At 42.4% G+C, this 27391-nt stretch overlaps 1 protein-coding gene across 8 annotated transcripts in view; it reads left to right on the plus strand.

Moving 5' to 3' along the window:
• nrxn2b (neurexin 2b) overlaps positions 1 to 27391 on the plus strand; it is an 856499-nt gene that overhangs the window by 215923 nt on the left and 613185 nt on the right. Inside the window, exon 5 of one of the 8 annotated variants that reach the window (XM_056442208.1) lies at positions 26154 to 26171. The exons of the other annotated variants lie outside the window; for them this stretch is intronic. Coding sequence (XP_056298183.1) covers positions 26154 to 26171 — 18 coding nt within the window. The remainder of the gene's footprint in view (positions 1 to 26153; positions 26172 to 27391) is intronic. 8 annotated transcript variants of the gene reach the window in all.

The raw sequence follows: 27391 nt of genomic DNA on the forward strand, positions 1-27391 counted from the left end.
CACTGCAGAACCTTGGAGCGGGCAGCATCAGGAACAAACCGACGGTTCGGAGGACCATTACCCGGGTCTGGTTGTTCTCTCAATGCCTCCAGGATGGTGTTATTAATCTCCCAAGAGAGGGCGCCTACAACACAACTCTTGGGAAGGATTGGAGCCTCTGGAGGCTCGGGAGAGTCAGGGGAGTACAGCCTGGACAGCGCATCGGGCTTGACGTTCTTGGACCCAGGACGGAAAGTGAGGCAAAAGTCGAAACGACAGAAAAACAGAGCCCACCTGGCTTGTCGGGAGTTCAGTCGCTTCGCAGACTGGATGTATGAGAGGTTTTTGTGGTCCGTCCAGACCAGGAAGGGCTGCTTGCTGCCTTCGAGCCAGTGTCTCCACTCCTCTAGTGCCAACTTAACGGCAAGAAGCTCCCTGTTACCAACGTCATAGTTGCGCTCCGCTGGAGAGAGGCGACGTGAAAAAAAAGCAACGGGATGAAGGATGTTATCAGGACCAGCCGTCTGAGACAAAACTGCTCCTACTCCCGTATCAGACGCGTCCACCTCCACAACAAACTGTCTCTCTGTGTCTGGCTGAATGAGGATGGGAGCTGAGGTGAACAGGGACTTGAGTTTGATGAAAGCTCTGTTAGCCTCCGGAGTCCAGCAGAACGAGATGTTAATTGAGGTGAGTTTGGAAAGAGGTGCAGCAACCTTACTGAAGTTCCGGATGAAGCGACGGTAAAAATTGGCAAAACCCAAAAACCTCTGAAGCTCCCTCCTTGTCGTTGGAACCGGCCACTCCACCACGGCGCTGATCTTCCCAGGGTCTGCCTCCACCCTTCCCTGGCTGATGATATAGCCCAGAAAGGTGATCCGGTCTTGGTGGAACTCACATTTCTCCGCCTTGACGTAGAGCTTGTTCTCCAGCAGTCTCTGTAGGACCATACGGACATGGTTCTCGTGTTCCTCCTGACTCCTGGAGAAAATCAGGATGTCGTCTAGGTAGATGAAAACAAAGCGGTTTAAAAAGTCACGTAAGACATCATTTATCATAGCCTGGAAAACGGCTGGGGCGTTAGAGAGACCAAAAGGCATGACCAGATACTCAAAATGACCTAATGGAGTGTTAAACGCTGTCTTCCATTCATCCCCCTGTCGGATGCGGACCAGATGGTAGGCGTTTCGAAGGTCTAATTTGGAAAACAGGGTCGCCTCCTGGAGAGGTTCAAAAGCCGAGGTGAGGAGAGGTAAAGGATATTTGTTTTTTACCGTGATATTATTTAACCCCCGAAAGTCTATGCAGGGTCGTAGTGACTTGTCCTTCTTGACTACAAAGAAGAACCCGGCACCGACAGGAGAGGAGGAGGGACGAATAATACCAGCAGCCACAGAGTCCGTGATATAACGCTCCATAACCTCCCTCTCAGGACGGGACAGATTGTAGAGGCGGCTGGAGGGTAGAGGAGCTCCAGGAAGCAGATCTATTGGGCAGTCGTAAGGTCGGTGGGGAGGAAGAGAGAGAGCCCTCTCCTTGCTGAAGACCCAACTCAGGTCGTGGTAGATCGCAGGGACACCAGTCAAATCTACAGATGCATCAGAGCAGACAACAGGAACTGGAGAAACTGATGGAGATGGTATAGCAGAACACAGGCAGTTAGCGAGACAGAAATCATCCCACTCAATTATCCTCCCCTTAGCCCAATCTATGTGTGGATTGTGTGTACGTAGCCACGGGTAACCCAAAACCAGAGGTGTGGAAGGAGAGGATATTACCTTAAACTGAATGAGTTCACGGTGGTTTCCGGAGGTGATTAAAGTCACCAGGGGTGTCTGTGCTGTGACTGAGGAAATGATTTGGCCATTAAGAGCATAAGCTGTTAGCGGTTTTTCTAGAGGCTCCAGGCATAGTCCCAGCTGCTCAGCTAGCTCACGGTCCAAGAAGCTATCCTCCGCCCCAGAGTCAATGAGAGCCTGGAGAGGCAACGTCATAGAGCTAACACAGAGTTTGGCGGGAATTAGGAAACGAAGTAATGATGGGGAACGAGAAGGTTCTAGTGGACTCGTCAGGGACCCCAATCTCACTGACGAGCCTTCCAGTTTGGGCGTACTGAGCAGTTGGAAATAACATGCCCAGTCTTTCCACAGTACAGGCATTGGCCTGCATCTATCCGGCGCTGACGTTCCTCCAGAGAAAGTCTAGCTCGACCCAGTTGCATGGGCTCCTCCTGAGAAGAGGTGCGCACGCTGGACGGCGGAGAAAAGATGGAGGTCTAAACACAGCGTTAGCAGGAGAAACAGAAACACTAGGCCTACTGTGTGGAGCTGGTGAACCCCTCCGTGTTTGCTCCGCTCGGTGCTCCCGCAGGCGACAGTCCAGGCGAGAAACCAAAGAAATCAGCTCAGTGAGATCCGATGGAATGTCTCGCGCTGCTAATTCGTCCCGAAGCTGGTCACTCAAACCTCTCAAAAACACCGCTTTGAGAGGCGCCTCGGTCCAACGAGCCTCTGCAGCGAGTGTGTGGAACTCTATGGAATAGTCCGCCACTGTCCGGCCTCCCTGTCGTAAGCTGAGCAGCTTATTCTCCGCGGAGCCCGAGAAATTGGGGTGGTCAAAAACGGACGAAAACCGGGCAGCAAAGTCCTCAAAAGAAAAAGTGTCGAAGTCCACTGAAGAGTCTAAGGCCTGAGCCCAGGTTAGAGCTCTTCCGCGGAGCAAACCCAAAATAAAATTAATCCTTGTTGCATCGGAAGAAAAAGCAACAGGACACTGGCGAAACACCCTTCTGCACTGAAAGAAAAAACCTCTACATTTCTCCACCTCTCCGTGGAAAGGCTCAGGGTCGCAGATTGGAAAATCCTGGCGAGGAGAGGGCAAAGGGGGTGAACGGGAAATAGCCCGATCAGCTAGCGTTGATGTGGTAAGAGCGGAGACCTGGCAAGCCAACTCGGAGACGTGGTGAGCCATGGATCGATTGCTCTCCACCAAAATCTGGAAAAGTTTCTCATGCTCACCCAGGAGAGTCCCCTGACTGGAGAGGGCATGTAGTATTGGAGTGGATTCCGTTCCAGATCCTGCGGGGTTCATAGTTGGCCAGTTCTACTGTTAGGACTCCGCGGGGAGAGACACAAAAGGAGAACCCGCTATGCAGAAACACTGGGACGGAGACTTTGGGTGGAGCGTAACCAAAAGAGCTGGATTTATTAAGTCCACAAAAACAGGCAGGAGAAAAAACAAAACTCTGAGCTGAGTAGGAAAAACCCGGGAGCAGCAGCTGAGATGGAGGTTGGCTTGGACGTGGCAGGCAGGATTCAATTCAATTCAGTTTATTTGTATAGCTTGTCTCGGAGTGCTTTACAATCTGGATGGAGTGGATGTGGATCTCACTGAGAGTATACGTAGAACTGGCGAAGTCTGATGGTCGAACCGGGGTCTTAAGCAGCTGTAGGTGAGTGGTGTAATCAGTGATGATGAGAAACAGGAGCGGAGGTGAGTTGATGGAAAAACGGAATGTAGGTCAACCACGCCCATCCAGGAAGACAGACAGATAGACAAACAAACAGAAAAAAGGAGGAGGAGATACTGCAATCCTCACACCAGCTTTACATTTACAAGTTTATCATTTTAAGACCTCCTTTCACAAACACAGACACAAAGTGTAAGGTAATTAAAATCAAAGACCACTCAATGAGTAAAGTGTATATCTTTTTTTCATTATTGCTTTTTATAAATGCTAACATTTCTCAAACTATCTAAAAAAGAGAAAATATTCCAACAAAACGCTCCCATGAATGTTTAATAAGGTGGATACTCGTCTGAGAGTTACCAAGGAAACCAAATATATTGACCACGATTGGCTCCTTGATGGATGGAGCACAGTTTTGGCTAATATGCCCAGTGCAGTAGAGTCAATTATTCTTATTTAGCTGCTGTCCTCTCTCCCTTTTCTTCAAATGCTTGACCTTTAACTCCAATGTTTTCTCCAAAGACCCAAAGGTGTGACCCTATTGTTCCATCCTTTTTTCTTCTTTTTTTTACATTTGTAGTCCTTATGTCGAATGGAGCTTAATTGAATTTGGCCCACGGGGCATTAATCATGGGGGCTGTGTGGTCTGGATGGCTGGAAATTGGATCCAGGTCAGGTTTTTACATGTTGTAATTAAGGTCACCAGGGGAAAAGAGGGAGCGGGAGGAAATAAGATGGAGGAGGAGGAGGAGGAGGGATGCAGGGGATTGGAGAGTCGGAGCTGAAGGCAGAAGTATGGAAGTGGGCGAGAGTCTGGCTGTTCACATGAGCTGTTAAAGACACGGGAGCAAAGGAAGTCCTGAAGACATAGAGGGGAGAGCGAGATGCTATATTTACAGATCCGATGAGAAAGTGAGGGATGGGGGAACTCGATGAAAACGGGCTGAGGAAGATAAATGGGATGAACCGCATGTAGACGATAACACATCGGGTATCGGCTGACCGAGAGGCATTTGGCATCGCTGTGTGTTCCACTGTCTCGATGAAGACAGTGATATGGTGAAATAGAGAAGGGGAGATGGAGAGATGAGGCCCATCAGGAGATGAGTGTAACAGGAGACTTATAGAAGTTTCTATGAACACTTGTGAGGGACCGGGAACTGCCAACAATCGAAGGGGTCACACTCTCAGATGAGTAACCATCCCCTTGGATGATACACACAGACATACACACTTCCCGTGAGGAAGCAGTCTGCTAAGCTTGATCAAACTGGAGGTCTCGTGCTCGGTGGAAAATGAGAATCTGAATGCGATGGATAAGTTTCAGAATATTTAATGGAAAGAAGTCAAACAAACAAATTGATACACAGTGGGCCGAAATAAGGAAATTGATACACGTTAAGGGCCAGATGGGTTCAACGTTTATTGAAAACGTATTGAAAGAACCTTATTGCACATATTGAACCTGGAACTAACAAGGCCTATAGAGTATTGCCTATAAAACAACATTAATTATGAAATACATGAAATAAAAATGATAAATTAATACATAAATATATATATTTTTTAATTGCTTATGACTATCTGCAATTTTTCCAGAGTAATTGCAAGTGAAAACATTTTCTTACAGGCAAACAGCGAAAAATAATTTTCTTCAAAGAAAAATCAAATGTCTTGTAGCAAGAGAAAGAAAATGCAAAAATGAAACTTAAAAACTGAAAATGCGTCAAAACAGTGTTTGCTGCTCTGTGATGCTCACTGTTCTCAGACACTTGGTGTCTCATCTTGGATACAAGGTCATCATGTCAGCGGTCAGGCTCTGAGCTGAGGACACCCTCAGTCAGACGAGTCCTGTGTGAAATGTTGTTGATCTTCATCAAAGAGAACAGTTGTTCACACAGGTATGTGCTGCCACACCTTGAGGTGTGAGCAGCCTGGGAGGCAGCTGGGGCATCGTGTCGGGGATACACGTGGAAACTCTGCAGCCCACAGACTCACAGCTCCATCAGCTCCATGTGGAGGTTTGATGGTGTGTTTTCCACTTCAGCTGCAAATAGATTACTGAGCAGTTCAAATTTGCTTTTTTGGGCGTCAAAATCGGCAAATCGCCACGTGAATGTCTTTCAAATGCCGCGCGGTGTGTTCTTCTTGCGTTTTTAGGCGCGCCTGTTTTCCCGACGAGACGCTCGTATTAGCGCAAATTAATTACGAATTTTAGAATTCTAAATCGAAACACGACTCCAACGCGCTGTTTTTCCCGAGGCGGTTTTGGAGCGGTTGCGCTTTTAAACGTGGCGTCTGGTGTGATCGCGCCCTTATGTTGTGTTCTTTCATTACAGCCACACTGTCTCCACACAGAAGACACACAGCTTTGACATTTACATCCGTGAACATACATTGAGCCTCCACCTGTCTTAAACTCCCGTTTTCAAATTCCACCTTTCGTTTCGCCATTTTTTTGGGGAGAGGGATCGTTGTTCATCATTCTGCCATTTACGTTAATCATCTAATACAGTCAATACAATCAATAGTGTCCTTCTCCTATGCTTCAAAATACATATTAATATCCTCCCTAATATTTCCTAGTTATAATATCTTGCTATATGTATTAATTTAAAGCATAAACATTCTCTATGTACATGTGCAAAGTCAAAATAACCTATTGCAACTTAACAAGTCTTTACTTCTTCTCCTGTTTCTACAGTTTAAGCATTGTTCCATCGCATAAAGCTTTATGGATACTCGCTTCGTGATGAAAGAGTTTCAGGCGACGAAGTTAGAGAGCCGAGAGTCGACGCCACGCTCCGGTACCGCGCTGTCTCTAATGTTCTCCAAAGCATTTAAATGTAGACTGCAGCAACATTTGAAAGCTGGATAAGTACATTCTAGGAAGCATATGAAATAGTCCTTTCAAGAAGAAAATAGCAGAAGCTCCAGCGAGAATGAAATGTAATGAACACAAAATAATGACTCTCTATTTCTCTCTCCCTCTGTCCTGGATAACGTTATATTTCTGCATTTGGTAAATACAAAAAGAAGAAGGGAGAGCTAATCTCTCGGGTGGAAGAGGAGGACAGACTAATGAAACATGTTGACACATGTATTAGAGGCTGCCATAATTGAATAAGGGGATTTGGAAGAGGGAGAGCACATTATTAAAATATGTGGGGATTTAAAATGGTAGAGGGCCAAAACCCGAGCATAGAGACGTCTCCGAGTCTTGTATAGTATTAGTCTCGCCTGCCTGTGTACATATTTAATGTTTAGCTCTATTTACTTAAAATATATATCTTTGCACAGCTGGTAGTACTAGTTCAATTAAATTGACGAAATAGCCATTATGGACTAATACTTTTTTAACTGCAACCATCAAATTAACTCCTCAACATGTGTTCGGCGCCCGGAGGCTTGATAGACGGCTTGTGCATCTCTGGGTTTTTGTAATTAATGTTTTGACAGATTTTTTTTTCCTTCATTGTCTCAATCCTGCAAAATGGGAAAAAAAAGTTTGATAACCATTTCTATTCGTTAAAAAACAAGTGCAGTAGATAATTGGCGGCTGGGCCTGATGATGAAGCTAGAGCGACGATCAAAATGTCACCACATGAAAAGCTACGTGAACATTTATTTTGGTATTGACCCGCCATCTGTATCAACCCAACTGACAGGTGGCTGCCATCCCATCGGCCCCTCCAGAACCATCTCAATCCGACTAATTAAGACACCGCTAATTATTGATCACATAGTCCTTGTAATGGTTATGTCTTGTGTTGCTTCACAGCCACCCTCTGCTATTTAACTTCAGCCTTAGTGTTTAATTATCAGTATTAATAATCTATTACCATACCTTACGCCTCAGTGTAACTTTGTTTATGACCTATCCCATTTAGGAAAAAAGACACTGTCGTGGATACGTGTGTCTCTTCTTCTTGACTGGATTCTTACTACTAGCTTGAAGCTAATTAAACTCTTTTACTTCTTCTTATCTGACTAAGTGTGAATCTCCACTATCAGGCTTTTTTCTGATAGCACCCAGCTAACGGTCGCTGGTTCCGGAAACATGTTGATTGGGCCGAATTATGATAATCATATATTTATGAGTATTTGAGTTTTTTTAAATGGCTGACTGATTCTTGTAGCCCAGGCTCTGTTGTTTAATTTGATGTGCAACATTAATATATTATATATATATATTTGCTTGTTTTTTATAGTAATAAAGACCCCAGACCCCCTAGGGCAGGGGTGTCAAACTAATTTTCACCGTGGGCAACATCAGCATCATGGCCGCCTCTTAAATCGTTAAATAACTCTCTTTGCATTTCATTATTGTTTATTCGAGAGTAGAAATATTGTACACAAGAACATTTCTCTAATATTATAACAAAAATCCATTTAATTTGTAACTTTCAAAATAAAAGCACAGGATATAAAGGTGATCGTATGTCTTTCAAGCCGTCAGGGGCCGCATCAAATGAGGTGGTGGGCCGCATTCGGCACGCGGGCCTTGTGTTTGACACCTGTGCCCGAGGGTCTCCGGTTTTTAAAAGGTGAAGTATCTAAAGGCTGAGAGCATCATAACACCTCTGAATTCCTTTCCCTTCCACACTGGTTACAGCTGTGGTACTACTGGTAACTCTGGTTTCCACATCTGCTGTAATGGAATCTGAATCTTTTGAGTCCATTGAAGCTCACGGTGCGAGTGTGTGCAGTGTGTTGTTGACTTTAACCCCCCAAAGGAAAACCCAAGTCTTCCAAAGGGTCGTCAACAAACATGTCAATCGGTGTTAATCCGTGTTGATTGTTGTGTCAATTAATGCAACAGTGTCTGGGTTACATTGTTAACTCGGCTTTAATTGTTCCATGTTTCTTTTTCGACATCGAACCCAGACATCGTTACAGATGTACCGCCGACGTGGATGTAATGACGCATGCATGAAGTGACTTCAAGAGCCGGCTGCGACATACATGCTAACGCGTTGCAGCCGCACGGTAATGAGGGAGGGAGACGAGACGCAAGGTGCTGTGTCCGTCCCTAAGGAGTGTTTCAGTCATATGGCCAATTAATTCAATTCAATTCAGTTTCAATTCAGTTTATTTGTATAGCCCAATTTCACAAATTACAAATTTGTCTCGGAGTGCTTTACAATCTGTACACATAGACATCCCTGCCCCAAAACCTCACATCGGACCAGGAAAAACTCCCAAATAACCCTTCACTTCTTCTGCCTATTGGAGCTTGTAAAACAACCGATTGACGATTACCGCCACCGTTGGAGGGCCAGACAACTGACAGCTTCAAAGGATAAATACAAAGTATTCTGAAGCGCCTTTCAATTGATAATCACGTAGTCCTGCTGCTCACTAAGCGTAAAGTTGGCAAAGCGTTATGAATCACTAATTTAGCATATTTCTTGACACTTTTCACACAACCAAGAACATCCATATTGTTAATTAGAAATAATCATGCACGGCGTTGAACGTTTTCTTTGAAAGCTATCTTCTGTTTCTAAAGGTCATAAATCAAAAAGGAAAAATATTGCACATATACAATACAACAATAATAAGGGTTGAGTGCAAAATCAACTACCATGAAAAACTGCACCCTCCATTGTTTTGAATTGTGTTTTGCTTTAATAATGTGAATACCCGCCGACAGCTAAAATCTTTAATAAGGAATCTGACCCACAGCTGCGGATCAATATTTCAAATGAAAATTGTATTGTTATTAATTATTTTTTTTACTTATATTTGCATCCTTTTGAATATTGACGGACTCTGGGGTGCTGAGAATGAGCCGGGTTATGCCTCCCACGCACTGTTGCGTGAGGTCTCAAGGAACCGGATTTCTCTCTTCCTCGACCTAATCTCTTCCATCTCCCGCCTATTTATGAACAACAGATGTGAACTCCACCCGAGCCTCCGAGGTCCATGTGCCATGTCGAACTATTATTAAATATATAATATACTATTTGTAGCATTTGTCACTGAGGATGGTTTCATGTTCCAGATCTATATTATGTTCTTTGGCTAGGTGTTTTGCAAACCCCGCCAATGGATAACATATTGTTATGGTGCCATTACGCTGTGAATGTGTTAGAGACATCTTTTCTTACTTGGTTTTCACTCCAAATGAATTATTTTTTAATGAGTCATTACCTGGGTTATTTTGGAGTAGCTTAGGAAGTGAAAAGGAATTTCATAGTTAGCTGTTGCTAGTGAGGTCTTCTTCAGACTTGTGGTGGCCTTTAGGAAGAAAGGCAATCAGCTACTGGGGTTGCTCTTCCCACCATCCCAATTAGTAGCTAGAGTCATGTGTCTGGGAGACATCGATGCCAATTGGAGTCAGGTTTAGTTTTTCACCCGGAGCTACTGACCTCATTAGCCACCATTCTCTGCAAGCGGTGTTTCCAAGTGACTTTGTGCTTTGGCCTGGAACATTTCTTTTTTTTGTCATCTCTTTTCGCAGAGACCCATCCTGTTTCCAAGTGGACTCCTTATACATATATATATACATTTTCATTTTACTGTATACATATATTTATATTATAAACATATTTATATATATACACATATATATATATATGTTTATGTATATATATATTTATATATATATTTATGTATATATATATATTTATATGTATATATTTTATATTTATATATATATATATTATATACGGCACACATACTGCCCATGTCTGTTCTTTATATATCTCGCCCCTGCTGCCATGTCGACTGACAGGTTCCAGTTCATCTCATCAGCACACAAACCAATGTCACCAATTATCACCTTTGTTTAAATCTCGCTTATCTTAAACAACAATATGCACACCTGAAGGTTAGCTGGGGTGGTGCACTCTAACATGACCTCAGTTTGTTGAGGTGGTGTACCCAGACATCACTGTCACTATATACAACAATTGCAATGCAATGAAACAACAACGCACTAATGTATAACAGTCACCTAAAGTACATTTAAATATAGAAGGAATTAAGTGACAACATGCATACACCTTACCATAAACGCATCCCTCAATGTAGATGTAATTGCATGTGTTGCCTGCCAGGTTGCTTAGCTGGAAGAGAACCACTGCAGCGCCATTCTCTCTCTCTCTGTCTCTCATTTATTCTTTTATTTGATACTGTCATCGACACCCACCTTTAATGTGTTCAGACCAGTTGAAGGGTGCTGAAACGCCTGCTGTGCAAAGACAGAACCCTCCGTCCCTCCCTAACTGGCGCCCCTTCCTTTGGCCGTAAATGCACATTTAGAAAGAGGTTTCAGCCAATGAATTGCCAGTTTTTTGGGAGCCCAAAATTGAGTCGGAACAACACTCCAGCGTGTCACGCTGCACTGAGGGATCCAGGAGCCAATGGCAGCCCAGTTTTGTGAAAGGCCTCGGTGTGTGTCGGTGTTCCAGGTGACCCTGACCATCACGACCGGTGGACTTACCGGCTGCATTGGGGTACTTTTCATTCTCAATCGGACGGCTTCTAACACTTCCACCTATCAGCCTTCCTATCCGCGGCATCCGCCTGTCGGAATGGGGACTTTAATTGCAACCAGATATTCAATTCATATCATGCACCGCTAATCGCCTGCTACTTTCCGTTGCCGCCTCCAGACCAAGCACAGTTGAAAACGGACCTTCCTAATGCGGTAAACTTAAGAGAGGGAAAATCTTTAGGCATGATCTTTTATTTCCTTATAGCCCATGTTGTGGTGGTGGGATCAGGCCTCCGGTATTCTTATATTACGATTTTTTTTTTTTATTGAATTTTTCTCTCAGTAAGAACAACAACAAAAAACGCGACGAACATTGTAGAGGACAAAAACAAAAACTTTCAAATGAATGGAAAAATAATAACAAATAATACAAATAAAGAAAAGACATGAGAAAATATATAATGAATTAACTGAAGGTGTAGGAAGATTTTCTGTCAATCTGAAGAGGGGAAATAATAATACTTAAAAATGAGTCTAAACAAAGAAAGATAGACATGAGTAGGACATATATAGTGAATTAATCGAGGGTGTAGTGCAAGATTTTCTGTCAATCTGGAAAGAGGAAATGAAGTCTCCCTCATCACAATTGCTCTCCATCTGTTTCTTTTTCTTTCATCCTTGCTAGAGGTGAAAGTTGGTGACACAGCTTTGTGAACCTGGTCACATGCGATTCAAGTCACAACAGTCACGTTTTCTTTATATGGATCTAGGTAACGACAACTTCTCCTGCATCCTGGAAAGGTCAGCCTATCTAGACGAGACCCTGAGAACTAGAATTCGCTTCCTCCACCCTATCTCCTTCCTGACCCCCCCGCCAGAAAAAGCCATTAACTTTACGGCGGCAGGTTGGTCTCACCCAAGCAGTGTTCCCTGTAAACCAAATCACTTCTCCCAATAAACCCTCCTCACCTCAGCTGTGTTTTCACATCAGCAAACATTAACAGGTTTAGCATCAAAGGAAAATGCAGCTGAGAACATTACCATCTTCTATGTATACAGTCCATATTCAGCAGTGCTGCCTCGGCTCTTTCCTGACTGTGTGGGGTCTTTCAATCAGGGGTTAAGTGTTCAACTTAGTTGATATGTCCTTGGAGCAAGGTAATTGAATCTTGAGTTGCTCCTGTAGCTGAGAGTTCACGGCGATGAAATGTACACATGACTGTAAGACTACAACATATAATGTAATACTTAGAGAGTACAGCTTATGGAGTATATTTCTCCACGAGCATTACGGCTTTTTACATAAAAAAAATGGCAGATTATTTTATCAGAACAGCAGACATGTCACAGAATTGGCTTTTCATCCAGACCGATGGAATCGGGGGAGGAGGGGATGAGGAAGGAGATACAGACTCATCGGGACGCGGTCCACGCCGCCGCACCGTGAGCAAACGAAGCAGAAGTCTAACTCAGCACCTCTGCGGCGTGTCAATTTGGCTTTAGTGATGTAAGTCAGTGTTATCGCCGCCCACTAATAATTAGCTTTTGTCTCTGGCTGCGGTCGCTACATGTGCATTAGCTGAATACAGCAGAATGCAAAGCTTAGCATTGAGTGGAGTGAAAGAATCTCAATGGGAATATTTCCCTTTTTCTTGGAGTGTCTGTGCCAGGGATGATTCAAGTGTCTTCTCGATCCTGATATGCAAATAGGTGTGTGTGTGTGTGTGTGTGTGTGTAAAAGTAGCTTTGTCCAGGAGGTTTGGCCCAAATGTCTGATGTCGCCTGAATACTAACAGTAGCATGTTGTCCTATTCATGCAGTTGGAGCTGGAAACCCTTTTGGGGACATAGTAAAACCAAGCAGAGTGGGGATTAATACTTGAGGCTACGCTCACCTTCTTGCCCCCGGCGAATCAAAAGCCGGAGAGGAGAGAAGACAACCCCGATAGAAATAGAAAGGTTTATCTGGGGGCTAGTCAAAATTGAGTTTGGTATTTTTTCTTTTTTCTTCAAAGTTGAAAATGGCGGTTTGTATATGCCGAACACGATGAGTGACATAGAAGTGAAATATGGTTTATGTCATTTTAGAAAATACAAATCCAAACATTACTTGAGTCTCGCCAAATTTCTGGCCTCAAACCTCTGTAACTTTTATGGTTCTAAATTTTAATATTTTTCTTGTGCCATCTTCGCATTTACCTTAACCAGTAAATATATATAGACTGATATGTACACATCTGAAGAAAAGAAACAATGTTTAAAAAAGTAAAAAATGTTTTTAAAAATATATAAACAGCCCTAGTGGTTTAAGAGATACATTTTTAGTTTATTGATCTAAAAATAATACTGTGGAAAGATATATTTTCACCGGCATTTTTGGGAAGAAAAGAAATCCAACCTCCTCAACATTACGATACACCAGCTCCACACCATACCAAATATCGTTATGGATATTTATATATGTTTTCTTTATACCTGTTTCCTCTCTACTGCCAGCTTTGTGAGGCAGGTATAGTGACGGAGGTAATTGCTGTCCCTTCAAGTAGCAGCAGGTCGGCTTACACACCACACACAGATCCTTATCCTAGCTGGTGTGTTTCATTGTGACTCCAAACAGGCATTGGCAGAGGCATCGCCCTTCAGTGCACATCTCTCTCTGTGTCTGTCTCAAGCTTGTTCTCTCAGCTCAGACAGGGATTAGCATCTCTCTCTCTCTCTCTCTACCTCCCTTTTCTCTCCACCTTTGAATGCCAACCCCGTATTAGTCAGAGCTGGCAGAGGCCTCTTCAAGCTGACGCTACACGGACTGGTTTATCACCATTGCACACATGACGCTGAGGATGAGGAACCGTTACACGCTTCAATAATTAGGACGGGAATGAGGATTCAGCCTGTCGGATGCGAGAGCAATTTAGTCGGTCAAGGTTTTTCTTTCGACACCAAGTCCAATCGCTCCCACGAAACCTTCAAAACGTGTCAATACAGAGATTTATTTTTACTCTAACCACGCTTATTTTAATGAAACAGAATTTACATCGTTGAACATTCTCCAGCCTCTGCTTCCTTTCTGACCGACACGGGTATCGAAGGCACAGCTCATGCGGGTTCATAACCGTCCTCATTTATGAGCGCGCCTTTTCATCACCGCGGGTCACGTAACGCCAGCACACTATGAATGTCTCCATTGATCGCAGCGACCCGGCGATTTCAATTAAAACACGCCTAGAACACTCAGCCACAGACGGGAACAAAGGCAATACCGACACACACCAAAAACACATTATTTCTGGAAAAGCAAAACTGTACTTGAGTTATCGTCCCTGCCTGTGGGAGAAATGCAAGAGCTAGAAACAAAATGGCCGACGGCAAAATAACTCCCAAGCCGCGGCCACATTTACACATACTAGACGAAGTGTAATGAGATAGTTACCCGAGACAATTGCTACTTAAGGCGTCCGGCTCCTTATCCTCCCACAGGGAACCAGTTTAATCACCACAATTAGTCAAAATTACTTGCTCCATTTGAGGCCCCATTTATTATTTGATGTCTGATGGTCTTAACACACCAGAGATTGGGGGCAGAGGAAGCTTGGGACCAGGTAACGAAAGCAACGATACATTGACGTGGTTGGATAGAAAGAATGATAGAGAGATATCGAGTAAGAGTCTCCATTTGTATTTAAACAGACTCGCTTCCTTCTGTTATTGTATGCGTCACATTGGGACTCCATCCTGATTTAACATGGATTACATTTGGGCGGTAAACTGTACTTTATTATCTACATGTTTCTTTTGTCGCATATGCATCATATTGAATCATCAGGAACCCACACTGTCAGGTTTGTTTCTCCAGTCGGGACGGTCATTGAGAATGTGCCCGGGATCGAGATGGATAGCCAGCAATTTTTGCAGTCATCTAGAACACAAAACGTTGAGTGTATTGGACCCTCCTTTGATTGATCTCATGTCTCGTTGTTGGGATCGTGGTGCGGATGAGGGATGCGAGCGCTCACTTGGTTTTAAGCTTTTCCGGCCCGCTACTAAGATTGATCTAACTGGACCCGCCAGTCGTATCACGAATTCCATGAAGTGCTGTATACACTTAGGTGGCAGCTATTGTCCGACCATATATGATCACTCATCTTGTTACCTTTATTTCGCCGTCTCACGCCAAGAAATCCCGAACACCCCAGTGGCAACCAATCAGAATGCAGCGCTTAACGTGTGAGTATGCAGAGCTTGTCGCTCGGTGAGATGCAAACAGCGTTTGTCCTCAGAGCTCAATATCTACATAAATGCTCCAATTACACCCCCTCTGCAGATTTCTTTTGGACGATTGTCACCCCTGTATATTATATATTAAGGTATGGTACATTCAGGCCAGCGCCATTAGCCCATTTAGGTGGCATTTTTTATTTTGTGGATGTCATTAAATGAAACTATTATTTCTGCATGGTCACGTTGTTTATAACTTCCACATGCTGGCATACGTAGTGCGTTCCTGGTTTGTATGATTTCTCCTTTAACATTACAATATAATAGCCTGTTTATAAATGTAGGGTATATTTGACAGTGAAATTTTCATCTTATCTCAGTGATATGTCCAAATGAGCACAACATATCACTATGACCCCGACATTCTGTAAGTGTTATCATATAACAATGAAGCAAAACTATTAGACAAGATTGACTCTTTCTGATTGAACATTTAATTGAAGAAACAGAAACAATGGTATTGATATCCGGGGTTCTGCAAAATAGATTTGCAGTAAATATATCCATGCATGTTAAAGCCTCGCATGGGGCTTAGCCCTCCCCTTTAGATTCAGATTCTAGTTTAGTTTAGTTATTTTATCAGCAATATTTATAAAAATCAAAATTTCAACAAAGAAGAAAGTAACAATCAAAGGAATATAATAGCTATCATACGGCAAGTGCCCTAATCTATGCTTTCATAAAATACTTATTTTAGAGAACTATTATATACCTATATATATATATATATATATACATAAACATATACACATGCATACACCACACACCTATATAAACATATATACACACACATACCTACATATACATAAAACAATCAACAAAACAAAACAAAAAAGCTTGTCCCCATTATCCGTTACTTATGAAGGCCATCAATGTGCTGTTACGCCTGTGGTTTCGTCCAAAGTCATAAGTGTTCCTAAATTTTTTAAATATCACCAGACTTTATTTCCTTGAACATTGTTAACCATTATTCCACTGATTCACCCCATACAGACAGATACATGTTTTTTAGAGTTGAATGAACAATCGGCTGTTTGAAATTCCATCTCCTCTTAGTTCAATAATTTCCTTCTCTATCTCTAAAAATCTTTTGAATATTTCCAGGAAGTGAATTATGTTTAGTTTTGTGCCAGAATTCAAAATGTTTTTGAACTTACTATATCCCTAAGTTTCCAGTGTATGTAGATTTAAGAATATAATTATGTGCTCAAAGATATCCACATTATTTACGATCAATTGTTTCTTTGCATGATGCATAATGGCTGTGTGCTGGTAGGTGTCTCCACACTTCAAATACAATAGGCTTCGTATGATAGAATGAGAGTGTAATATAATGTCTGCAATGATTTATAGTTCAGCATGTGCCGTGTTTGCATAATATCTCATAAAGTCGGGTGCTAATTTGGACCTATATACTTCACATAAGAAGCCCAGCTAAAGTTGTGTATTGATATCATAACTTAAAACATATTCTCGAAAAACCTTTCCAGCATAACACTATCCAACATTAATTCCCACCGAGTATTCGATGTATATTTTATTACCAAAAACCATAAATTTGTTTTTAATGTTTCACTGATGACAATTTATTTGACATCAGTCCACAACTTTAGCTATCAATTCCGCCGGACAACCTCTCCAACAGCTGCTGAAGCTGTCTCCCCAGCACAGAATACATTAGTGTTACCAGCAAAAATAACATAATTCAACATTTTAGAACATTGCAGATGCTTTACGATGTGTGCATAAATACTGGTCCAAGAATTGACCTCATGAACACCAGCATATGATATCTAGGAGGAGACCTAGCCACACCCATCTGAACAAACTGTTTCTCTGTTTTCAAATGTAACTTTAACCAATTTAGCCTCTACCTCAATCCCATACCTTCCAGGCTTATGTATTAAAATACCATGATCAATTGTGTCAAACGCTTTTAGATCGACAAAAAACACCCATTGGAATATTTTTGTTACGTTACTTGTTACCCTTCACTAAATCCATTAAAGCCATTGCAGTTGGGATCTATTCGTTCTAAAACCATGTATTGTCTGTCCATAAGCAACTCATTTGTCAATGAAGCTGTCCAATCACATTAACAAAGAGCTTTTCGAGAATTTAGAGAATCAGAGAGCAGTGAACTGGCCTGTAATAGCAGTCAGTGTTTTCTCCAGCTGGAAATGATCACTTTAGCAGTTACATGTTGGGAAAGCATCCAAGTCAAACCCATATTTACAGATGAAAGTTAGAGGGTCTACTATAGTGTCATCATTTGTTTTATTAAAGCTGCGTCATCACCATTCCAATCCAGAGATGTTTGCTCTTAAACTTTCCTGAAATAACGCTTATAATTTCATTTTATCTGTACCTCCTCAACAGATAGTATCTGGATTGCTCTCCATAGAATATTTCAGCACCTCCTTGTGGAGGGGTTTAATCTATTTCACAGTTTCATCTCCCACACCAAATAAGTTACAGTTTCCACTCCTTCTCTTGTCAGTGATTGTCCTATAATTATCTATAAATAATTAGAAAAGCTGAGTTATTTTTTTTTCTCCTAATGACTGGTTAGCATGTTCCATGTGCCCCGATATTATTTTTATTCTTTTTCAATATTGTTCGTGTACTCTTCTTACATTTAATAATATCAGTTTATTTATTTTTATATCTTTTATATTCTACTTTTTCTTAGTTCCCATCTTTATAATTTTTTTTGTACAAGGTGTTTTTTTTTACAGGCATTCAAACAAAGCCCTTTGAGATCCATATTTATCAGAGCTATTGATTTTCTTATTGCTTTATCGTATTGGACAGCTTCATCATATATTGATGTGTAAAATATCCAAGAAAGAGTCATAAGAGCTCCATAACCACTGTGTTTGCTAAACTGTATTGTCTTTTACAGAGTAGCCTACAGGCACTGAGGCAACAAATGTGTTTTACATCTGGAATTAGAGAGCAAAGAAGCATATCAAAGATACATCTAAAATGTAAAAATATTAAAATGCAGTGCAGATATGGTCAATAGTGGAAATGTACATGTATATATAAACAGCATAAACAGCAAACCAAACAAAACTATAAACCTAAAAAGCAAAAGGTAAGTGACTATTTAGACATTTATGTGCTTTTAATCAACCAAACAAACCGAAAGCTAAAAGGTAAAATGACTATATTTACATTTACGGTAGCTGAATCCCACAAATGCCCCTGGGTAAATTAGGCTAGATGATGGAGTGGTGCATGCATTTAAGGTTTACTTCAACAAACAGCAGATGAGCTGTCGTGGCGTGAGTGGACCCGAGAGGTCATGTCGGGGCCCCGAGGAGGACGCTGCATCCAGTATTCTAAGCAAAAGAAGGCTGAGAGCCGACAAAAGCAGAGAAAAACTACTTGTAAAGCCGCTTATCTGCCGCTATTGACCTCATAGCAGTGTCAACAGAAGCTGAAGAAAACAAAGGCATGCAGGGCCTGCTCAGGATGGATGTGTCAGGTCAGCCTGAATGTCGGCAGAGATGTAAATGCTATGGTGGAGAAAAAAAGAGATGTCATTCTCTATATAAAACCATAAACCGCTGTATGCTCCTGGGTGTATATTTGAGGGATTTTCCTATCAACCGTGACTCAATTATTTTCAACGTTTCTACTGGAACACGCTTACCTGTCTTGGACCCCATCCTCGATTTAGGTTGTTTAAAGACGTTGGCTTTAATTATGCTCTATTAGATATCAATTATATCTGAATTTTCAGAATTTATATCAAGTTTGGTTCTTAAAACCGATAAAGTTATTATTGTTGGAGATTTTGCCATCCATGTGGATGTTGATAATGATTGCCTTTAGTGCTGCATTCATCTCCTTGTTGGACCCGATTGGCTTCTTGTCAGAGAGCACAGAAACCCACTCACAGCTTTACCACACGCTTGATCTTTAGTTCTTGGCTTATGGCGCTGACATTGAGCATTTGAACGCCTTCCCACAGAATCCTCTTCTGTCAGACCAAGACAACCTCATAATCTTTGACTTTTATACTACCGGGAGTGTACTTACAGTCAAAAAGTTTCTACACCAGATGTCTAACTGATAAAAAGGTAGCTGAATTTAAAGAAGTTTATTGACTTCTGTATTTGAATCTCGGAGCACTACTGCCTCAATATAACAGAGGATTCCTCGGTCTAACTTTTAGTCCTATTCCTTAGATTGATCATCTTGCTGACAAAGTGCCATAGGCTCTCTGAGAAGACATTACCTCGGACCCTGATAGCCTCCCCTCTGAAAGAAGAAGACAGGAGGAAGAGGATATGGTTTGCCCCTGGTATAAACCTCAGACCCGCAAACTGAAGCAAATCAACTGACGTAAAAGTTTTTGAACGATAGGCATGCTCAACCATCTCCAAGAATCCTGCCGCTTTTAGGTTTGGCGTAGATAGTCTCAAAACATATAAGAAGGCTCCTCCGTAATGCTAAGAAGTACAGAGCAGCCTATTACCTTCATCAATAATAGAAAAAATAAAACAAAATTCCCTAGGTTTCTCTTCAGCACTGTAATGCAGGCTGAAATATTAGAGAGTCACAGCTCTGTCCAGAGCCAGCATTCCTTATAAACCTTAGTGGTAATGACTTTATGAACTTTTTAATGAAAAAAGATTTTAACTATTAGGATAAGATGTAATAATCTTCGCCTGCACCAGTGCCAATCTGTCCTCAAGTGGAATGTGGCCTGGAAACCGCCAGTTGCCCTGTGTATATTTTGAGGGATTTTTCCCATCAACCGCAGACCAATTATTTCTCAACGGTTTTACTTTCTAACACGCCTACCTGTCTCTTGACCCCATCCCGACCGAGGCTGCTTAAAGATCGTTTTGCCTTTTAATTATGGCGGCTCTCATTAGATATTACATCAATGTGTCTCTGCTAACAGGCCACGTAGACCACACCTTCAAGGTAGCCGTTATTAAACCTCTCCTCTGAATAGAAGCCTACCTGATCCAGAGGTATTACAACTACAGACCGATTCTCTAACCCCTTCCTCTCTCCAAGATCCTTGAGAAAGTGGTCGCAAATCAGTTGTGCGACTTTCTACATCATAATAGTTTATTTGAGAAATTTCAAGGATTTAGAAAACATCACAGCAATCCAGACTGCACTGGTGAAAATTACAAATGACCTCTTAATGGCAGCAGATAAAGGACTCCTCTCTGTCCTGGTCTTGTTAGACCTTAGTGCTGCATTCGACACCATTGACCATGACATCCTGTTACAGAGACTGGAGCAGTCGATTGGCATTTCAGGCACGGCACTAATTTGGTTTAACTCCTATTTATCAGATCGATCTCAGTTTGTATTTGTAAACGATGACGCCTCGATAACCACCAACGTTAATCACGGAGTTCCACAAGGTTCTGTGCTTGGACCAATTTTATTTACCTTATACATGCTTCCTTTGGGCAATATTATCAGGAAACACTCCATAAACTTTCATTGTTATGCAGATGACACTCAACTATATTTATCGATAAACCAGAGGAGAGCAACCAACTCTGTAAATTCAAGCATGTCTTAAAGACATAAAACATGGATGACCTGCAACTTTGATGTTAAACTCAGACAAAACCAAGTAATTTTAATCGCCCTGAGCACCTCAGAGATCAATTATCTGGTGATGTGGATTCTGTAGACGGCATTGCCCTGGCATCCAACACCACTGTAAAGAATCTTGGCGTTATCTTTGATCGGGACTTGTCCTTTAACTCCCACGTAGCAAATCTCAAGGACTGCATTCTTTCATCTACGTAATATTTCAAAATCAGGCACATCTTGTCTCAAAAAGATGCAGAAAATTGGTTCACGCTCACATTTCTCGAGACTGGATTACTGCAACTCCTTATTAGCAGGCTGCTCTAATAAATCTCTTTAGGTCCCTCCAGTTGATCCAGAATGCTGCAGCCCGTGTTCTCACCAAAACTAAGAAAAGAGAACACACCCCCCCTGCACTAGCTGCTCTGCACTGGGTCCCAGTAAAAACAAAAATCACTTTTAAAATTCTTCTTAACCTACAAAGCCTTGATTGGTGATGCTCCATCATATCTTAAGGAGCTTGTCGCACCATATTGCCCCACTAGAGAGCTACGCCACTAAATGCGGACTACTTGTAGTTCCTAGAGTCTTAAAAGTAGAATGGGAGCCAGAGCCTTTAGTTATCAAGCTCCTCTTTATGGAACCAGCTTCCAATTTCAGTCCGGGAGGCAGACACAGTCACCTCGCTTAAGAGTAGACTTAAGACCTTCCTCTTGACAGAGTTTATAGTTAGGCTGAATCAGGTTTGCCCTGGTCCAGCCCCTTGATATGCTGCTATAGGCTTATAGCTGCCGGGGACGTTTTAGGATGCACTGAGTACCTATCTCCTTTTTCTCTCCTTAAGGATGAATTTTCATCTCAATCACACGCTACTAACTCTGCTTTCTCCCGGAAGTCCTTGACTTTACGCCTCATGGGGTCATCGGACCCATGAGACGGCATAGATCCCATCTGCCTCATGGGACGTCTGGGTGGTGGAATTCCTGCTCATGACTACGCCACTGTCCTGTTGAGACTCCGCCCACCCTCCTCCCCACCGCCATCTGCCTGATGGATCGTGGAGGTCTCCATCGTGGAATATGCCTACTATGAACTATTCATACACTCTGTCATATTCATTGAATGTATTTTAACTCTAAATCTGTCCTTCTGTACACATTACATCTATTGCATCTGTCCATCCTAGGAGAGGGATCTCCTCTGTTGCTCTCCTCCAGGTTTCTTCCTTTTTCCCCTGAAGGGTTATTTGGGAGTTTTTCCTGGTCCGATGAGGTTTTGGGGCAGGGAAGTCTATGTACAGATTGTAAAGCACCTGAGACAAATTTGTAATTGTGAAATTTGGGCTATACAAATAACAGAGTAAACTAGGTAGAGTTGTTTTAATGCTAAATGGAGTGATTAGGGTCCAGAGTAAAATTTTGCATAAAAATAGAGTAAAACTAGGGGTAAAGTTGTTTTATTTTTAAGAAATGGAATTGAATTACCAAATCATAGAGTAAAATCAGTTTATAGAGGAGAGTAAAACTAGTAGAGTTGTTTATTTTAAAGAAATGGAGGGGCAGTTATCCAGGAGGTAAAATTTTGCAATAGGTCCAGAGGGTAACTAGGCCAGAGATGTTCATTATGCCAGAGGAGTGAAGAATCCAGAGTAGTTAGTAATTTTGCATCATTACAGAGTAAATTAGCCGGTTTAACCTGTTGTCCAGAGTAAAGTTTTACCATTTAGACTGGGGAAGAAATGTTGTCTTTTTAGATCCATTTTATTCACTTTGAGTACTACTCAGTAAATTTTACTGAGGATAGTTACATAAACATATACAAGAGCCAAGAGAGATTCAAGATTCAAGATGTTTTATTTGTCACATACACACACGGTGTGCAGTGAAATGAAAGTGGCAATGCTCAGCAGGAATGTGCAAGGCAACAAGTACACACTATTTACAAATAAAAACAACACAATATTTACAGTAAGTGTGTGTGTGTGTGTGTGTGTGTGCCTAAGAGGGCAGTTGTGTGGGTCGTGGGGTCCTAAGAGGTCGGTATTCAGTCCTGATGGCCTGAGGAAAGAAACCCGTCTCAGCCTTCTGTTCTTGCAGCGTGATCACGGAGTTTCGCTCACCGTAGCAGCTGAAACAGTCTGTTGTTGGGGTGGTGAGGATCCTTCATGATCCCAAGGCCGGTTTGGTTCTGCAAATTCCTGGTGTACAAGTCCTGTGGTGGGAGTGTAGTTCCAATAGTGCGTCAGCCGAACGCACTACTCTCTGCAGAGCCTTCCTGGCTCTGGAGCGGAGCAGTTGCTAAACCAGGCTGTGATGCTTCCTGTCAGGACGCCTACAGCTCCAGAGTAGAAGAATGAAGGATCCTCTGGGAAAAATTTCCCTGCCTGAGGTGGTAGAGAGGCGCCGCCTTTGCCTTTCTCACCAGAGTGTCTGTGCTCAAGTGACCGCGTCAGATCCTCGTGATGTGGACTCCCAGGTATTTATATACCCGGCCACCCTCCATACAGTAGTCCCGCTAATCCCAGTGGTGAGTACGCCCTGTTGTTGTACCCTAAAGTCCAAGTCAAATCAGCCTTGTTTTGTGATAACGGCGATGAGGCTGTTGTCCCGCACCAGAGCAGATCAGCAACTTCTCCAGGTAGGCCTTCGCCGTTGTCGGAGATCAGGCCCACCACCACCGTGTCATCCGCAAACTTGATGATGGTGTTGGAGCTGAACCTGGCCACACAGCCATGTGTGTGCCAGGAGGGGGCTGAGGACGCAACTGGGACCCAGTTCAGGTGAGGGGTTTGAGGTGGGAAACGTCGCACCCTGACCACCAGCCTGGGCGGTCAGGAAGTCCAGATCCACAATACAAAAAGGTTCTAGTCCCAGCTCAATCAGCTTGGCCGCCAGTCTGGAGGGGACTACAGGAAGAAATAAACTATAATCAATGAACAGCATCTGCAGCCCCCCTCTGCTGTCCATAGATAGAGTGTGGTGTAGTACCAGACACTATCCGTGGATCTGTTTATTATAAGCAAATGCAGTGGTCCATGGAGGAAGGAAGGTGATAGTCCTTTATCAGTTTCAGTATTTATGACCAATTGGTGTGAGGGCCACCGGTCGGTAGTCATTCATACATGGACCCGCGAATTGAAGTAAAAATAACTGTTACATTAATCTATGAATAAAACATTGCATGGTTAAAATCCATCATGGGTCATTTGTTATTACAGAGATTATTACACATCTTTGTATTTTGGATTTATGTGCAATAAGGTTTTCTTCTGACCAAAATGAAGTCACAATATCTTATTACTTATAACTTCAGGTGATGTGGAGATGATGGAGCATGAGACATGGCAGTGACATGAGACTGTCACGAAGGGTGTAACGTGGTGAGGCTCAGGCGCAGAAAGACAGGCTGGATTCAATATAAATAACAAAAAGGCGCTCTTTAATGAGGCAAAACAGTTGAAAAATAAGCAAGGTCCAAAAGGGGCAGGCAGGCAGGGTCGAAGCAGTCAGGATCAGGAACACAGACAGGACGACGGGAAAAGGACACGGAACAAGAGACGACAACCCGACAGCAGACAAGGGAAAGACTGACACAATATATAGGGGGGGAAACACAGGTGTACAACATCAGACAGTAACGAGACAAGAGGGGCTGAGGGCAGGTGCAGGGAATTAAACAATTAAGACAGAGAAGACACAGGAGGCATAGGATACACGGAATATAGGAGACACGGAACACAGGAGAGACAGAACAGGGTGTTACAGAGACAGGGCTGCAGCCTGGTGTACAATAGAAACACAGCAGAAGCCAGTAGAATACATCACGCCTGTGGTCACTGTTCTTGGGGGACCGTACTTGCTTCGGGCTCAGTATTTACTTCAATGTGACTTTATCATTTGAAGTCCAGGATGTTCTTTTCACTCCTCTGGAGAACTAGTTTGTGCAGTCTTCGGGCAGAAGAACCTAAAATACACGAGATAACTGTGAAGGAGAGTTTTCTGTCGTCCTACCCGGTTCACATGCAGTGCAGTGGAGTGAGAGCCTCTCAGCAGCTGCGTTTACCTGAAGGTCTACAGGCTCTGGGCCGGAGGAGGACGAGTGTCCATAAGGAGCAGCAATCAACCGTGTGGTGACCCAGCTAACTGTCTTCTTCTGCCTATTGGAGCTTGTAAAACAACCGACTGACGCATTACCGCCACCAAGTGGAGGAAGCTGTGTAACTGAGCGTCTCAAGGATAACACAAATATCTCTGGCGTCTTCAATTGGTAACTACGCAGTCCCGCGGCCCACGGGCGTAAAGCTGAAAGTTGTGTTAAGAATCACTGACTTAAAGGTTATTTTCTTGACACTTTTCACACAAACTACACCTATTCACATTGTTAATTAGATAGCTAATCATGCATGCAAGGCTAATCACTTTAGGGTGTCATCTTCTGTTTCTAAAGGTCATAAATCAAAAGGAAAATACTTTGCATATATACAATACAACAATAATGTTATTGAGTGCAATCAACTACCATGAAAAAACCTCCACCCTCCATTGATTAACTGTGTTTTGCTTTTATCACGTAACACCCGTCGACAGCTAAATCTTAATATGGAATCTGACCTGACAGCGGATCAATATTTCAAATGAAAATTATGCATTGTTATTAATTATTTTTACTTTCATTTTTGCATCATCTCTGAACATTGACTTGACTCCAAAAGGAGAATGAGCCGGCTGCTCCATTTCTAATTAAGCTGCCGCGGTGAGGTCTCGCTGAATCCTTGGATTTCTTCCCACGACCCTCTTCATCTCTCGCTCATTTATGAACAACAGGACGGTGTGAACTCCACCCGAGCCCGAGGTCCATGTGCCATGTCGGAACTAGTTATTACAAATATATAACATATTATTTGTGCATTTCGTCACTGAGGGATATTATAATTGATTTATATTATGTCTTCTTGGCTGTTTTAAAACCTGCCTAATGGGATAAATATTGTTATTAAAAGTCATTGGCTACGCATGGTGAATGCAGTTAGGAGACATCTTTTCATTTATCTTTTTCTTTACCCAACAACACAACGTTTTTAATGAGTCACATTTGGGTTATTTTGAGCAGCGAGAAGTGAAAAGTGAATTTCAGAAGTTATTGTTGGCAGAGGTCTTCTTCTGATCTTAAGACTTTTTAGGAAGAAACAGGAACGCTGGCTTCTCGGGTTGTTTTCCACCATCTCAATTAGTAGTTAGTAGAGGTTTATGTCTGGGGAGACATCTGATGCTAATTGAGTCAGGTTTAGCTTTTTCACCTCGAGCTACTGGACCTCATTGTGCTGTACCCATCTTCCGTAAGCTGTGTTTCCGTTGACTTTGTGCTTTGCCTGAAATGATTTCCTCCTTTTTTTGTCATCTCTTTTCAATAGGAGACTCATCTCAAGTCGGTAAGTGGACTTTATGCTATATATATATACATTTTCATTTCTTTATTTATGTATATACATATTTATTATAAATATTTATATATACACATATATATATATATGTTTATGTATATATATATTTATATATATATTTATGTATATATATATATTTATATGTATATATATTTATATTTATATGTATATATATATATATATATATTTACATATATACTGTCGATGCTTGTTCTTTTATATATCTCGCCCTGCTGCTATGTCGACTTGTTGGTGGTTCCGTCTGTTCCTTCATCAGCAGGCACACAAACCAACCGTCACCAATTATCACCTTTGTTTAACCTTTATTGATTTTGCAAACACGAATGAAGAGTAATACCAATCTCTGAAGAAGGCTAGTGTACCGAACATGACCTTCAGTTTGTTGAGGTGGTGTACCCGTGACACGCTGTCACTATATACAACAATTGCAAATGCAATGAACACAACGACACTTATAACAGTCACTTCAGCATATTTAAATATAGAAGGAATTAAGATAACACATACACTACTACAACGATCTCTTTATCGTAGATAGCCTCGTGTACAAGCTGCTGCCCTGTTGAAGTTGCTTAACGCTGAAGAGAAACCACCAGCTTATTCTCTCTGCCCCCTCATTTATATTCTTTATTTGATATTGCTGACCACATCACCTTAATGTGTTCAGATTGTGTGCTGAAGGGTGCGAAACGCCTGCTGTGCAAAGACAGAACCTCCGGGCCCTCCCAATCTCGCGCCCTCCCGGTGTAAATGCACATTTAGAAAAGAGGTTTCAGCCAATGAATTGCCAGTTTTTGGGAGTCTGCACACTGAGCTTGAACAACACTTCCAGGCTGCCACGCTGCACTGAGGATCCAGGGAGTCAATGAGCAGCTCCAGAGCTTTGTGAAAGGCCTCAGTGTCGGGTGTTCCAGTAAAAGACTCGATCTGCTATCACGACCGAGGGACTTGCTACTGTATGTGCATTGGGGGGGGGGGGGGGTACCTTTTCATTCTCACTCGGACGGCTTTTAACACCCTCCACTTATCAGCCTTCCTATCCGTGCATTCGAGCGCTTCCCGTGTCGGAATGGGGACTTTTAATTGCAATCCAGATATTCAATTCATATCATGCACCGCTAACGGCTCACTTTCCGTTAGCTAAGCGCCTCCGCATTGCGCACAGTTGAAAAAAATGGACCTTCCCA

The sequence above is a fragment of the Pseudoliparis swirei genome, chromosome 21, assembly GCF_029220125.1.
Source record: "Pseudoliparis swirei isolate HS2019 ecotype Mariana Trench chromosome 21, NWPU_hadal_v1, whole genome shotgun sequence".
Lineage (NCBI taxonomy): Eukaryota > Metazoa > Chordata > Actinopteri > Perciformes > Liparidae > Pseudoliparis > Pseudoliparis swirei.